The sequence below is a fragment of the Leptonychotes weddellii genome, chromosome 12 (genome assembly GCF_054177405.1).
Source record: "Leptonychotes weddellii isolate Sample4059 chromosome 12, ASM5417740v2, whole genome shotgun sequence".
Taxonomy (NCBI): Eukaryota; Metazoa; Chordata; class Mammalia; order Carnivora; family Phocidae; genus Leptonychotes; species Leptonychotes weddellii.
The window spans coordinates 13285823-13303150 of record NC_138380.1 but is presented as its reverse complement, the minus strand read 5'-3'; the positions used below and the strand labels follow the sequence as shown (position 1 = coordinate 13303150).

Below are 17328 nucleotides of genomic sequence, written 5' to 3'. Positions count from 1 at the left end.
AAGAAACTGAAGATGACACAAACAAATGAAAGATATTCCATGCTCATGGATTGGGAGAATATTGCTAAAATGTCCATACTACCCAAAGCAATCTGTATATTTAATGCAATCCCTATCAAAATACCAAGCATTTTTCACAGAACTAGAACAAATAATCCTAAAATTTGTATGGAACCACAAAAGACCCTAAATAGCCAAAGCAATCTTGAAAAAGAAGAACAAAACTGGAGATATCAAAATCCCAGATTTTAAGATTTACTACAAAGCTGTAGTGATCAAAACAGTGTGGTACTGGCACAAAGAGACACATAGATCAGTGGTACAAAACAGAGAGCCAGGAAATAAATCCACAATTATATGGTCAATTAATCTTTAACAAAGGAAGCAAGGACATGCAATGGGAAAAAAAGTCTCTTCAGCAAATGGTGTTGCGAAAACTGGGCAGCAGCGTGCAAAAGAATGAAACTGGACCACTTTCTTATACCACACACAAAAATAAAACTGAGAATGGATTAAACACCTAAGTGTGAGACCTGAAACCATAAAAATCCTAGAAGAAAGCACAGGCAGTAACTTCTCTGACATCATTCATAACAACATTTTTCTAGATATGTCTCCTGAGGCAAGGGCAATAAAAGCAAAAATAAACTACTGGGACTACATCAAAATAAAAAAGCTTTTGCACAGCAAAGGAGGGTGTTATACGCAACTAATGAATCATTGAACACCACATCAAAAACTAATGATGTACTATATGCTGGCTAACTGAACTAAATAAATAAATAAGTAAAACAAAAAAAACAAAACAAAAAGGCAACCTATGAAATGGGGAAAGATATTTGCAAGTGACATATCCAATAAAGGGTTAGTACCCAAAATATATAAAGAACTGATAAAACTCAATACCAAAAACAAAAAAACCACAAATAATCCAATTAAAAATGGGCAGAAGACTTGAATAGACACTTCTCCAAAGAGGATATCCAGATGGCCAACAGACACAAGCAAATATGCCCAACATCACTCATCATCAGGAAAATGCAAATCAAAACTACAATGAGATATCACCTCACACCTGTCAGAATGGCTAAAGTCAAAAAAAACAAGAAGCGGGGCGCCTGGGTGGCTCAGTCGGTTAAGCGTCTGCCTTCGGCTCAGGTCATAATCCCAAGGTCCTGCGATTGAACCCCACATCGGGCTCCTTGCTCAGCGGGGAGCCTGCTTCTCCCTCTGCTTGTGCTCTCTCTCTCTCTGTCAAATAAATAAAAATCTTTAAAAAAAAAAAAAAGAAGCAACAGGCGTTGGCAAGGAGGCAGAGGAAAAAGGAACCCTCATGCACTATTGCTTGGAATGCAAACTGGTGCAGCCACTCTGGAAAAAGTATTAAAAATAGAACTACCCTACAATACAGTAATTTCACTAGTGGCATTTACCCAAAGAAATGAAAACACTAATGCAAAAAGATATATGCACCTCTATGTTTATAGCAGCATTATTTACAATAGCCAGATTATGAAAGCAACCCAATATCCATCCATAGATGAATGGATAAAGAAGAGGTGGTGTGTGTATACAATGGAATATTACTTAGCCATAAAAAAGAATGAAATCTTGCCATTTGCAATGACATGGATAGAGCTAGAGGGTATAATGCTAAGTGAAATAAGTCAGTCAGAGGAAGACAAAAATATAAATTAACTCATGTGGAATTTAAGAAACAAAACACATGAACAAAGAAAAAAAGAGACAAACAAAATAACCAATTCTTAACTACAGAGAACAAACAGATGGTTACCAGAGAAGGGAGGTGGGGGGATGGGTGAAATAGGTGAAGGAGATTAAGAGTTATACTTATCATGATGAGCACTGAGTGATGTATAGAAATACTGCATCACTATATTGTATGCCTGAAACTAATATAACACTATATATTAAGTATACCGGAATTAAAAAAAACTAAAATGAAATTAAGTAATTAATAATAAATAAACAGATGCATAATTTACTCACTGATTCCCTTATTACTAGGCGTTTAGAGGGCTCACAATTGTTCGCTATTATGAATAATGCTCTAATAAATATCTTTGCACTTGTAGTTTTTTCCCAGTATTTGGAGTTCTCTGGGGAGGAGAATCCTAGATTCTCAAAAGTGGAATCCCAAATCCAAAGCTCAGTAAGTCATTCCCAGCTGCTTTCCAAATGTTTAGTGATTTATACCACCACTGAAAATATAATCATTGTAGCTGATGTCCATTGAAAGTTTACAACATGCCAGGCACTATTTTGAGCCCTTCACATTCTGTTATCTTCTGCAATCCTCAAAACAACCACAGAAAGTAAGTACTAACACATTATGCCCACTGTACAGAGCAAGAAACTGGATACTGATGTTGTCACGTGCTACATTACTATGAAAAGATACAAGACTGAAATGGTGTCTCGTCATGGTTTTAATGTACATTTCTTTAGTAATTTTCAAAACTGGGCATTTTTCATATTTTTACTTTCATGTGATACACACCCCACACAAATATTCCTTCTGTGAATTCATTCTTCCTGTCCTTTGCCCATTCATGCTCTGAAGTCTGCCCACTTATCAATTTATATGAATCATCCTCTAATAAAAATACCTCATGGACATATCTATCTGCTGAATACTTCCCTAGATACTATTTTCCTTTTGCTTTTACTAATTTTTAGATATAGACATATTTGATCATTTTACACAGTCAGAAAGGTAACTCTTCCAGTATATCTTAATATTTTCTATTACAAATTTTTACACAACTTAATCTCTTATTAGAAATTATTAGAAAATAACATCCTCTTCAAATGTTTTATAGGTATCATTTCTCTATTCTTCTAGATTGAAGATGAGTATGTCTGAATTTTGTTTGGGATATGTAATACACAACAAGCAATAATTAATATTTCAATAATAATTCAAATAAGCAATAATTAGCAGGAGAAACAAAACTCACTGTAAGCACAGCATGTGTAAAATATACGAAATCCTGTAGGATATCCAGATACATTATTTGTTTTGTTGACTGACAAACAACGCAACATACAAGAACTTCCAAAGAAACCATAATGGGTAATTATCCAATTATTACAAGTTTCGAATTGGCTTAAACTAGTTCCTTGATGACATTATATATTTTTAAAGATTTTATTTATTTATTTGAGAGAGAGAGAGAATGAGAGAGAGAGAGAGAGCATGAGAGGGGGAAGGGTCAGAGGGAGAGGCAGACTCCCCTGCCAAGCAGGGAGCCCGATGCGGGACTCGATCCTGGGACCTCAGGATCATGACCTGAGCAGAAGACAGTAGCTTAACCAATTGAGCCACCCAGGCACCGTCTTGATGACATTAGAAAGGTATGTATCGTCCAAAATTTAGAAACTGTAAAAAAAAATAATAAGCTATTCAACATGTAATGGCTCCTCTTACTAAAGCTTCCAACAGAAAGGTGAAGAAATGAAAATAAAATAAAAAGGAAAATAAAAGAGTGACTTTGAGCCCTTGGAATAAACAGTTAGGTGGGTATAATGAACTTTGAGGATTTTTCAGAGTATGCTGAACTGTACAAAAAAAAGAAAGAGCTTAAATCTTAAACTCCATATATGCTTTAGGAACAATGAACAACATTCCCAAATATAGCGTTCATAGTATCAACTATTGATGAGATGGAATTCCATGATACGAAACAGCAATTTTTAATTCTGGGGTTCAAGACTGGATCTCAGGTAAACTGCTGGGGCAGACCAGCCAAGTGCCATGCAGGAATCTCAGCTCAGCCATGTTGGGCCCTGCTTGTCACCTATGAGCAGCATCCCTCGTCACGAGGGCCAAATGAAACAAAAATCTCCCTCAGGTCACTGGCCAGCAACGTCCAGAGTTGCTTATCACAAGCTGGAAAAATGCCTTCTTTAAAATAAACACTTGTTTTTAATACCATACCAAGTGCTCAGCAATAGATCTTTCAGTTTACCATAAGAATTCTGAAACGTCTTCCCTGGAAGAGTTGTGCTGTGAACTCCACGTGAAGGGACAGCGTCTGAGACACAGACTCAGGAACAAATCAGAAGGCATCAGTCCTGGGATCTCAGCCACCCTCTCTTCCCTCCTCCCCTGCCTACACCTCCACCAGGATCCAGGGGAACGCGGCTCAGACCAGTTGTGCAGGTCACCGAATACTGGCACACCAAAGCGCTGGGAAGCCTGAAATGTCCTCTTCCGGAATGTAGCCAAAAGCAAGGGCTGTCTAGCTCAGAAATGCAAGCTAAACAGCCACATGTACCTGTGGTGCCCCCGACAGGCCGTGGCCGGGCCACCGATGGCATGTCCTCCGAGTAGATCCCTCGGGCGGCGACCGGGGCTTCAGCCGATGCCTGTGGCTGCTGGAGCTCTGGGGCCACCAGCTCCGAAGCCTGCAGCAAACCGGGGCCAAAACCTGGTCTGAAGGCAAAGCAAGCCCAAGCATCAGGACCACACTTTTCCCTGGCTCTGGAATTTTATTAGTTCCACTTTCAGCCCTACAGAAAAATAAGACCTCTCTGTCTATTGGTGTATACATCTCCTCTCCTAGAACACGAGCTCCCTAAGGGCAGAGGCGTCTTCTGTTTGCTCACTGGCATATCTCCAGCACTAAGAACGTTGCCTGGAGTATGGCTGATGCTTGATAAATCTCTGCCAGATGACTGAAGAAGAAATGCCTTAGTTTACAGACTACATGAAGGTGCAGGTAAAATTCCAGGGCCTGTGCACCTCCAGCATTGGACTGAAGTGGTGGTTCCCAACCTCGGCTGCCCATTAGCATCTTTTAAAAACCCCAATGTCCATGCTGCACCCCAGACCTATGAAAACAAGATCTCTAGAGGTGGGACCCAGATTCGGCTGTTCAGAGTTCCACTGATGATCCTGATACTCATCAAGGCTGAAAATCAGTGCTCTAAAGCGGAGGTTCTCAAACCTTTTGGTCTCAAGATGCCTTTACACTCATAAATTACTGAGGACTCCTGAGAACTTCTGTGTATGTGGATTATATCTATAGATATTTCTTGCATTCAGAATTAAAATGAAAACATTTTTAAATACCTATGTTTAAAAGTAATTTAAAAATAATATTAAGCATCTTACCTGTTAACATTTTCTCATGAAATCAACTATATTATCTAACCCCTCCCTCCCCAAAAAGTAGTGAGAAGAGTTTTACATTTTTTCAAATTTCCTTATAAAGACATCTGGATTCTCATATGCTTTGTATTCAATCAGTTGCTGTTAAGTTATTTTAAGAAGAAAATCTGAACTCACATAAATACATAATTGGATAAGGAAGACTTTAATTGCCTTTTCAGATGATACTCAAATAATATTTCAGAAAAATATTCTTCTTTGATACACCAAAACTCAACAAAGTTTCCTTAAGGGTTAGTGGCAATATGGAATCTGAAACAGTATCAATTAACTTTATATAATCTGTTACAGAAATCCCACTGTTCTATTTTATACTTTGAATGGACCCATGCATGATTTTATGACATAAGTCATTTGGAAAATATGAGTTCACTGAGTTTTGCAGACTTTCTAGATATTGATACATTTCATTTGGTAGTATCAAAAAAAATCACATTATTAATATCATCATTGAGCTCATCAGAAAAGTCTTTTAAGTACTAGGAAGTTGTGAAGCACCCAGTGGCAGACAAAATTCAAATTTTCACTTGAAAGCTCAGCTTTATCAGTGGCAAGAAATCCTGTCAGTTATTTTTCTGGAAGTGACAGGCTCACTTCCTTTTTTTCAAGACAATGTCTGGTAAGCAATCCAAGTCTGAACAACGATGTCTGCCAATTGATCACTCAAAGAGAAAACATAGCAGCAGTACAGATCAGTTCTCAACACAAACAAATGAACAGGAGCTTTTCCTTCAAAATTCCATACTACACAAAGCGCTTTATATGTATTTCCTCTTTTGTTCTACAGATGATTAAAGACTCAAGGGTTTACTTTTAATAAAATTAATAATTTGTACTACTTCACCGAGGACATGCTAACATAACTAACAAACTGGCATTTTTAAAAATCTGATTGCATGGTGAAGAATATGAGGACTACTCAGGCCATCTGGTGCCTCTGCCTTGTTTCATGCTAAGGTTCCAGCAGTTTCATCCACCACTGCTTCTGCCCCTCAGTGTAGGCATCAGCACAAAAAAAAAAAAGAAAGAAAGAAAGAAAGAAAAAGTTAAATAATGCTTTAGTATTATTATGAAACACAGTTTTGACTTCATAGACACCCCTCCCCAAAAGGGTCTCAAGGACCCTCTCTCTAGGGATCTGAGAATTCCACCTTGAGAACCACTCTTCTAAAGAAACTCAAGAATATCTAATTACAGTTCTTTGCAAATGACAACCAGTAATTAACAGATCAAATTAGTTTGACGAGAACATAGACTGACTTGCCCCTATTCTATAGTCTTATTTCTGGAGTACATCTCGTAAATTGAGACCCAGGCTATTTATATTGCTCTCTTTCGATAATTGTTACTGTTTTAGGTTGACCTCAGAGAGAGATGTCTGACATCTCTGACCTTACAGATCTGAGAGCGTAACATAAGGCATGCTCCTCCTTCAACATCTGTATATTGGAGTTCACCTAATTAAATCATAATCTCTTGACCATCCACCCAACAACTAGCTCTTACCCTTTACTTATTTCTACTTTACCCAATTAACCTCCTCTTGGCTACATGTGCATCCTTTTTATCCTCAATTGTGTGTTCACAGTTCAGTGTGATCCAAATCACCCAGAATCCTTTAACTTGAGTAACCACAAAATTGGTCATCCAAACCAGAACGCTTTTGAGAGTCAAAGTTATTAATAATTACACTAGAAAACAGGTGTGAACTGAACTGGGCAAACCAGATCAGATGCCCCCCCCGCATCATTAACTTCTGCCCCAGATCACCTAATCTTCACGTGCTCTCTTTACCTTTGTTGTTTTTGGACCACGAAGCAGTGCCTGGGTTGGGGAAAAATAAAACAAGCCCCTCTGAAAATGAGGGCAAAGAAAGAACAGAAAAAATGAGGAAGCAGGTAACATTCCTACTTCTGTGTGACTTGTGGTCATTGAAAAGATAGCTGAGTATGATTTCTGAGATTAACTCTGACAATTCCTTCTTTGTAATAAATCATTTGCCCACTCGTGTGGGTCTGCTTATGGACTCTCTATTCTGTTCCTCTGGTCTATTTGTCTAGCTTTACAGTGATACCACACTGTCTTCATTACGTTACAGTAATTTACAACCTTTAGAATAGTCCTCACACACTATTCTTCTTTTTCTCAAAGTGTCTTGAATATTGTTGGGCCTTTGCATTTCCATATAAGTTTTAAAATCAGCTTGTCAGTTTCCACATATTTTTTTAAAGACCACAAACTACCAGGATTTTGAAAGGGATCACAATGAATCTGTAGATCACTTACAGGAGGACCGATATTTTAAACATACTGAGTTGCCCAATCCATGAACACTTTCTTTAGAGAACTTGACTATCTAGTGAGATTAAATCTGAGAGATTTTATATTTTTTAATGCTATTTTGTACAGTATATTTTGTCTTTTGCTCATAAACAGAAATAAAACAGATTTTTGTATGCTGATCTTATATCCAGCTATTTTGTAATTTATCTATCTTGCTAAATTCTCTTAATTCTAACAACTTATGTGTTGACATTTAAGGATTTCCTACTTAAAAAATATATCATTTGAAAGGGCGCCTGGGTGGCTCAGTTGGTTGAGCGACTGCCTTCGGCTCAGGTCATGATCCTGGAGTCCCTGGATCGAGTCCCGCATCGGGCTCCCTGCTTAGCAGGGAGTCTGCTTCTCCCTCTGACCCTCCCCACCTCTTGTGCTCTCTCTCATTCTCTCTCTAATAAATAAATAAAATCTTTAAAAATATATATATATATATCATTTGAGAATAATAACAGTATTATTTCTTTCCTTGAATTCCTTAATCTTTTTCTTTTTTTTTTTTTGCTTCACTACACCATCTAGACTCCCAGAGCAATGCTGAATAGAGGTAATGGAAGCAGCTATCTTTGTCTTGCTCCTATTCTCAAAAGGAGAGCTTTTAACATTTCAACCTTAAATCACATTTGCTGAGATAACTGTTATCAGATTAGACAAGTTCACTTCTATTCTTTATTTGCTAAGATTTTTACCATGAATGGATGTTGAATTTTATCAAATGCTGTATTTAGTGAAATGAGATTTCCCTCCTTTATTCTCCTCAAAGTAGTGAATTGGATTGGTTGATTTTTCAAAATGTTAAATTACCCTTGCATTGTTGGAATAAATCCAGTTTGGCTGTGATATGATATCCTCTTGAATACAATGCTGGGTATGTTTGCTAATATTTAGTTTCAAGTTTCTGTATCTACGTTCATGAGTAAAACTCATGAACCCTTAATGTTTTCTTTCCTGCAATTTCCCTGTCCTTGTCATCCTTGATATCAAGGATATGCAGTCTTGGGGCACCTGGATGGCTCAGTCAGTTAAGTGTCTGCCTTTGGCTCAGGTCATGATCCCAGCACCCTGGGATCAAGCCTTGCATCAGGCTCTCTGCTTAGCAGGGAGCCTGCTTCTTCCTCTGCCTGCCCCTCCCCCTGCTTGTGCTCTCTCACTCTCTCTCTCTCTCTGTCAAAAAAAAAAAAAAAAAAAAAGGTTATGCAGTCTCAAAGAATGAGATGGGGAGCATTCTCTGTTTTTATATTCTTTAGATAAATTTGTAGAACACTGGCATGTTTTTTTCCTTTGGTGTTTTTGGCAGAATTCACCATTGAAGCCCAAAGTTTTCTTTTTCTTTTTTTTTTTTTTTTAAAGATTTTATTTATTTATTTGACAGAGAAAGACACAGAGAGAGCAGGAACACAAGCATGGGGAGTGGGAGAGGGAGAAGCAGGCTTCCGGCGGGGCAGGGAGCCCAATGTGGGGCTCGATCCCAGGACCCTGAGATCATGACTTGAGCCAAAGGCAGACGCTTAACGACTGAGCCACCCAGGTGCCCCAGCCCAAAGTTTTCTTTGTGGGAAGAATTTTAGGAATGATTTCAATTTTTTTAATAGTTATATGACAATTCGGGTTTTCTCTTTTTAGGAATTCTTCCATCCATCTTATTTTGAAAAAAAAAAAATCAATTTAATTTATTTCTTGATAAATTCTACCCACAACATGGGGCTCAAATTCACAACCCCAAGATCAAGGGTCACATGCTCACTGACTGAGCCAGCCAGGTGTCCCAGAATTTTTCCATTTAAATTTTTTTTTAAGATTTTATTTATTTATTTGAGAGAGAGAGAGAACTCGAGAGAGAGCATGAGAGAGAGAGCACAAGGAAGGGGGAGGGGTAGAAGGAGAAGCAGACTCCCTGCCGAGGGACCCTGGGATCACGACCTGAGCCAAAGGCAGACACTTAACTGACTGAGCCACTTTCCATTTTAAATTTCACAAAAATGTGTTCATAAAATCTTCTTAGTATCTGTAAAATCTTTTAAAAATCAGCCTTTTAGAAATCTGTCAAAATCTTTTTTGTTTCTGAAAGATCTGGATTAATATGTCCTTTTACATTCCTCTTATTGATAATGCTATACAGCTTACTTGATCAAGCTCTCCAGGGATTTATCAATTTTATTAGCTTTTTTCAAAGAACCAACTTCTAGCTTTGTCAATCTTCTCTATTATGCTATTTGTTTTTCTATTTCATTACTTTCTTTTTATTTATTTTATTTCTTTTTAAGATTTTATCTATTTATTTGAGAGAGAGTGAGCGAGACAGAGATAGCACAAGCAGGGGTAGAGGGAGAAGGAGAAGCAGACTCCCCTGCTGAGCAGGGAGCCCAACACGAGGCTCCATCCCGGGACTCTGGGATCATGACCTGAGCCGAAGGCAGATGCTGAACCGACTGAGCCACCCAGGTGCCCCTATTTCATTAATTTCTATTATTTTTATCATTTCCTTCCTTCTACTTCCTTTAGGTTTAATTAGATTTTTTTTTTTTTAACATTGAGATGATGCTTAGATCACTGGTTTTCAGCCATTTTTCTTTACAAATATATTTTGATTCATTTAAGGCATCAAAGTCCTCCCTAAGCATGCCTTGAGGTGTATCCCACAACTTTCACTATGTTGAATTTTCAAGACTCCGAGCTCCATGAGTCTGTCCAAAGTTTTGCTCAGCTTCTCAGTCGCCTCCTCTGGAATTAGCAGGTGCCCCTGGGAGAAAGTTTGCCCAAGAGGCAGGGCTCATCTCTCTGAATTTCCTGGATCTTGGCCCCATACCACTTCACTGTCCTATTAGCTATCTGGGTTTGGTTTTGTTTTATTTTAACATCTTGTCTAGCTATTCCAGTTGCCCTCAGCAAATTATCTAGTCTGTCACTACTGGAAGCAGACCTTAAATTCCACCTTTTTTCTCCTCTTCAGATTAGCCCAAGACAACACACAACTCAGAAGTTTTCATCTGCTCTAAATATTAGCTCAAAGAAGTGAGTTTACAAAATTTTTAAAAACAGCCTGTGTGAGGAAGTTCTAATGCATTTTCTCTTGAAAACTTTACCTTGGCAATGGGCCTGATGGGGGAGTCATTCCATAGTCTTCATATCTCTGGAAGAAAACCAAAAGAAGATGAAGATTAACATTCTACATTTATTAGAAAGTGACAACAGCAAACTTAAAAATTTAGGCTTGCAAGATTAACTTTAAAGAGAATTATTTTCTCATAAAACAGTTGGCATGCCATTTAAGCATTCTGCCATTCAATAATGCCAGAAGTTTCAGCTTGGGGAACTGGGCTACCAGGCTTTAAAAAAACAGACAACTCATTTCCAGGCCTTTCTTTCTTTTATAAAAAATATGAGTAACAGACAGCCTTCCAGCCTCTGTTCTTCCCTACAGGCTCATTCTCTACAAATCTGTATCTTCTGCTAAAAAGGTAGGCCTTCGTGGCCACACTTAGTACAAATGACTCTGCCAACATGGGCCAAGATGGTCACCAGAGCCACTGGGCTTCCAGCAGCAATTCAAATACACTCACAAAACTCAAGTATGTGAGCACTGAACTGTGTTAATAGAACATTGTGAAAAGAGAACCAGAAATTAGAGAGACACTTAAAGATGAAGTTACATTCAGTTTCTGAAAGTTTTCTGGTTCCAAGGAGGCCCAACCATACTCCTGCCCTTATATTCCATCCGGTGCCCCATAGCCTTCAGTCAACTCTTTTTACTTGAGCTAATCTCAGCTAACCACGTGTTCTTTGGCTAGAACAATATCAATATGGCATCAGATTTAAAGAAATGTGTATCTATGTTGTGTTCCTCATGAAATCAACACATCCCGACCCTAACATTCACGGGACTCCTACTTCAACACTTCTTTCAACAGCTGTGAATCGCTATTTGGGAATCAGATACCTTAAAAGAGCGGTTACTCTGGACAGAGTCCATCCAACTGCAGTCAGCTTGAACCAACTGGTTGTCCAGGATCCAGAGCTCCCAGTGAAGTTATTAAGTCAGCCTTGTTTCTGGACCTGCTCTCATATTAGACATTTATTAAGCTGTCATTTAATGAATTAGTATTTTGTGGTAAGAGCTATGAGCACTAACTCCGGGCCCAGTAACAGCAACAAAGGGCTCACTACCTCTATTTTATAGATGAAATCAACTCACAAGGAAGTTATTTCCTCCTAATAAGTCTTTCTGACTCAAAAGACCAGCTTTTAACCACCACTGCACTGCATTGCCCATGGTTCCCAAACCAGATTTCCCCCTTGAATGAATTTCTACTTTATGAAGAAAAGTAGAGGCTTTGGAACCAAACAGACTAGCCAAGCTACTCAACTTCCCTGGGTCTATTTCCTGATGCCAAGAAGGACAGAATGAACCCTATACCTCATACAGTTTGAAGGGATTATTACATATGAAACTGTGCTCAAATTACTTCATCTTCTGACCCTCTCTGCTTCCATCCCCTTGGCAGAGGGAGGGAGAGGAGAACCTTACAGAGTTCCCCAGCTGAGGTCAAACAGCCAAAGGGGATTATGGAAGAAGGGAAGAATAGAAGGAAAAGGAGTTTCAATTCCTTTTCAAATAATTAAAGGGAAATCTGAGACCAGATAAAGATTATTCACAGTGGCCCCTGTGTTTTTCAGCTGTCTGAATTTTTTAAACATACTCATGTGCAAAATAAAACAAAACAAAAAAAGATCAAAGTTTACATATCAGGATTTCAGGAGGTCCAGTAAGTGATAAACTAATACAAAAACAGTGAAAACTAGCTGTCCACTCTACCTGTTTTGTTATTGTGGTACAAGGCATTTTAACTCTGTTGTAATCAGAAAAAGGAAGTGATTTTTCCAGATAGTGCACACGCCAATGAAAAAGATTTAAAAAAAAAAAATCATAGACATAATGACAGGTGTTTACTTTAAGTGGCTCACATCTATATAAAACTTTGGGCAACACAATAGAATTTTAAGGTTTCAACCAGTGATGTCAAATAAAAATCCCATTTTAATGCATCCCTTCCTTCTATTCAGTATAAAACAGGCCAATAGAGCAAGAAAGCCATGTTAAATGGTTGGTGGAGTCTGGGATGGGTCTGTTTGTAAAATGTCCTGGTTCAGACAATCACACTTGGTACTTAGAAGACTGCTCCAGGGAGGTTAACTTTACTCAGGAAAGCAGAAATACCACCTATCAAGTGGCCTTCTCACCAATGCATAACTAACACCCTAACACTGGCCAAAAAAAAAGACTAAAAAATGTCATTAGATGGTAAATCAAGGTTCATGTGGTAACTGAGGACATCCTGAAATCTACATTATTGTAGTTTTTACTGTAGTCAGAAGAAGGGAATAAAGGATGATCAGGTTCCTCCTGGCAACAAACAGTAATTTATGACCAATTTATAAACATGATAAAATTATATGAGATATGCACAGATATAGCCAATGATTCTGGTTTTCCACTAGATTAGCTATCATCATCAAAACATATAAGGGTAACATCAAAGGTCCATGATGAGAAAATCACTCAGTTAAGAGTATTTATAAAAATCTTGCTATGGATTTGAATTCTTGGTTAAGATGGTGGATTAAGGCATTATCACGGAATTGTTCATCTCCAAAACCTATGAACAATGAACAAATAATCAGTCAAAAATTATTGCTAAAATTCACCAGCAGAAACCAAACAAGCAAAGAAAGGAACAGTTTCATGCCATAAACTGAGAAAACTAGCAGCCAAGGAACAAAAAAAGGACTATGGTTGCATAATGGTAAAGTAATAAGAATAGCAATTCCTTTTTTAAAGTTCAAACATGAGACGATAAAAGAATAGAGTGAATGGAAATGGGAGACCACAGAATTGAAATAATTTGGGACCTAATTATTGGTGGAAATGATTTGAGGACCGAAACAATGCCATTATGACTCTAAGAAATCAACTAGCAGGGAAAAGAATAGATATGGCTCCAAATCAAATCAATGCCACAGAGAAAAGGCCCATGATAATCATAAAGAAGGCAGAGAAACCAGGACAATGTAGCTAAAGCCATTAGAGAATAAAAGGATAGGTATAGGAAACAAAGATGAGCCAACATGAAGATAATTGGTATCTTCGACTATAATAAATAGAGTAAGAAAATTATTTCAGATACAAAAGCAAGTTTCCCTTAAGTGAACGAAAGAGCTGAATCTGAAGATCAAATGGACACTGGCTATTCATAGGGGAAAATGATTTAGAAAAACTGGCTGAGTGCCCAGAATTATTTACGCTTCCTAGCAGTTAGGGTACATACATACATCCCTTACCAGGAAAGGGGAAATTAAGATGGCCACAGATTTCTTCATAGAACAATTCAGAAAGCATTAGGAACAGAGAGAAGTAACATATAGATGCCAGCAGCGAACAAGGTCATGTTAGAAAGTGATATGAGAACTCTTCCTTTGCAAAACTCAAGATTAAGTCAAGCGGCTCCTGTAGGCTTCCCTCCTGGTGCTGAGTTCCCCTGTCCTCCAGAGGATGCATCTACTTGTGTCAGCCTCTCCGCTCCCAGCCTGCTCAACACCAATAAATGGCATTTTACATGTCAGCCACCACCCTCATATCCTACATTCGAGACTGGAGGCAGAGGGACAATCAGGAAGCTCTTGCAATGGTGGCGAGATATGAAGGTGGCTCCAACCCACGTAAAGCGGAGGATTCGAGAGGAAGAATCTACAAAGCTGCAGCATGTTGAATTGACCCCAACTCCCTGTCCTTGCCCTTCAGTGTAGTCTACCATTTCAACTGCACCCGCTAATATGTACATTTCTTGCCCCTTGTCCTTTCATCACATTTGCCTGAGAAAGCCCCACTCCTGGATCAATCCAACTGCCCGTTTTCTCCTTGTCTCCACCTGGGTATCCAACTGCTGATCAACAAAACTACAGAACTTTAATTTGTGCCACTATAATTTTGCGACAGTCATTCTCATCAGGGGCTTCAATGCCACTAAGTAATTATTCTTATGTCCCTAAACGGTTTTCTTTCATTCTCTACTGTAAGTATGCACAATCTCTGCTCTCCCTCAAATCTCTTGCCCTGCCACACTTCGCTCGTTCTCAATAAATGACTCTGCTTTTTCCACTGCGAAAAATAGAGGCCACAGTGAGATGGGAGGCCTCTCAACTTCCTGTCACCCACTACAAACATGATTATATCTGTACCCAACTCCTCCCTCTTCCTGCTATTAAATTGGAAGGAATATATCCCCTCATTTCTAAAGATAATTCCTCCTTCGGCACTCTGGACCCCCCTTCCTGTATCATCGAACTCTCCCTCTAGACTGGCTCAGTGCCATCAGCAATAAACACACTGAGGCCATGAAGATTTTTCTTTTCTTAAATCCATTCACTGCATCATGCTAGTTGGGGCCACCAACATCACTCACCAAGATTACTAGGACAACTTCCTAAGTGTCTCCCTGCTTCTGGTCTTGCACCCTAACAAACAATTCTCCAGTCTAAAATGAGAGCAATCTGTCAAAAAGGCACACTGAATTATGTCTCTAGACTGCTCAAAACTCTTCGGTGTCTGGCCATTACCCTCAGGATGAGGGCTAAGCTCTACCCCTATCAGCTTCCTGCTTTTTCTCTCCTGCCTCATGTCTCACCGCTCTTACTTCTCACTCTGTATTAGTTGCCCAGAACTAATTTCATTGTTAAGAACATTTTGGAGCAAAAATTTTAACAGCCTTATTTCATTATAATTGACACACAATGAACTGCACATATTCAAATATACAAATTGTTAAGTTTTGGCAAATGTTGGTACCCGCACACCATGCTCATAAACCAGACAGTGAACATATCCATCACCACCCAAGCTTCCTGGTGCCCCTCTGTTATCCCTCTGTCCCATACCCTTTCCCAAATTCACTCCATCCCTAGGCAACCACTGATCTGCTTTCTGTCACTATAGATTAGTTTGCATTTTCTAGAATTACATATAAATGGAATCATACAATATGCACTTTTTTTTGGTTGGGGGGGTGGCTTCTTACCCTCAGCATAACTATTCTGAGACCCAAACATGTTGTCATATGTATAAAAAATTCATTCCTTTTTATTACTGTGTAGTATCCCACTGTATAAATTCAGTACCATTTCTGTTTATATATTTGCCTGTTGATGTGCATCTGGGTTGCTTCCAATTTGAATCTATTACAAAGAAAGCTGTCATAACGTACAAGTCTTTGTCTGGACATATGCTTTCATTTCTCCTCAGTAAATATTTCAGAATAGAATGACTGGGTCATAAAGAAGGCATAGGTTTAATTTTTTAAGATATTGTCAAACTGTTTTTCAATAGGTTGTGCTATTTTACATTCTTATCAACAGTTTATAAAAGTTCCAGTTGTTCATATTCTAATAGGTATATAGGGGTATCTCATGATTTATTGCACTTCACTAAGGACTAATGAGATTGAAGATCTCTCCATCTGCTGATTCTTCGTATTTGTCTGCTTATTATTTGTATTTCTTCTTTGGTGACATTTGTGTTCGAATCCTTTCCCATTTTTTTTTTTTAATTAGAGAGAGAGAGAGAGCACAAGCAGAGGGGATGGCAAGCAGAGGGGATGGCAGGCAGAGGGAGAAGCAGGCTCCCCACTGAGCAAGGAGCCCGATGTGGGACTCCATCCCAGGACCTTAGGATCATGACCTGAGCTGAAGACAACCACTTACCTGGCTGAGCCACCCAGACATTCCCCCTTTTCCATTTTTTATGGGATTGTTTGATAATACAAATCTTGTTCAATTTATTGAGATTAGCTTTATGGCCCAGAATATGATCTGTCTTTTTTTTTTTTTAAAGATTTTTTTAATTTATTTATTTGACAGAGAGATAGCACAACTAGGCAGAGCGGCAGGCAGAGGGAAAGGGAGAAGCAGGCTCTCTGCTGAGCAGGGAGCCCGATGCGGGGCTCAATCCCAGGACCCTGGGATCATGACCTGAGCCGAAGGCAGCCACTTAACCAAATGAGCCACCCAGGCGCCCCAGAATATGATCTATCTTGATAAATGTTCCGTGTACTCTGTTTTAAAGCTAATTTTTAAATTTTAATTCCAGTATGGTTAACATAAAGTGTTATATTAGTTTCAGGTGTACAGTATAGTGATTCAACAATTCTATACATTACTCAGGGCTCATCATGATAAGTGTACTCTTTAATCCCCATCACTCATGTACTCTTGAAAGAATGTACATTCTGCTCTTCTTGGGTAAGGCACTTTATAAATGTCAATTAGTTCAAGCTGAAAATCAGTATTAATTCCAGACTTGTTCAAGTTTTCTCTACCTTAATGATTTTCTATGTACTCATTCTTTCAATTATTGAAAGTGTTGAAGTCTCTGCCTATAAATGTGGCTTTGTTTATTTCTGCACGCAGTTCTATCAGTTTTTACTTCACATATTTTGATGCTCTGTCATAGGCACATAAACATTTAGGATTTTATGTCTTCTTGATGAACTGACCAATATAGTATTATGAAATGATCCTCTGTGTAATATTGTTTACTATGAGATCATTTTGGCTAACATTAATATAGCCACTCCAGTTTCTTGTGATTAGTGTTAACACAGTTTATCTATCTCCATACTTTTTTTTTCTTTCTCCATACTTTTAACCCATTTGTGGATTTATATTTAATGTGACTGTCTTGTGGGCAACGGATCATTGGAGCTTGAGCTTTATTCCACTGATAATCTCTGCCCTGTAATAGGAAT

General features: G+C 38.5%; 1 protein-coding gene across 1 annotated transcript in view; it reads right to left on the bottom strand.

Moving 5' to 3' along the window:
- KIAA1549 (KIAA1549 ortholog) overlaps nt 1–17328 on the bottom strand; it is a 139453-nt gene that overhangs the window by 16136 nt on the left and 105989 nt on the right. Inside the window, exons 17-18 of the mRNA XM_081800905.1 lie at nt 10618–10664; nt 4302–4459 (exon numbers count right to left, since the gene is read on the bottom strand). Of these exons, the coding sequence (XP_081657031.1) occupies nt 4302–4459; nt 10618–10664 (205 nt within the window). The remainder of the gene's footprint in view (nt 1–4301; nt 4460–10617; nt 10665–17328) is intronic.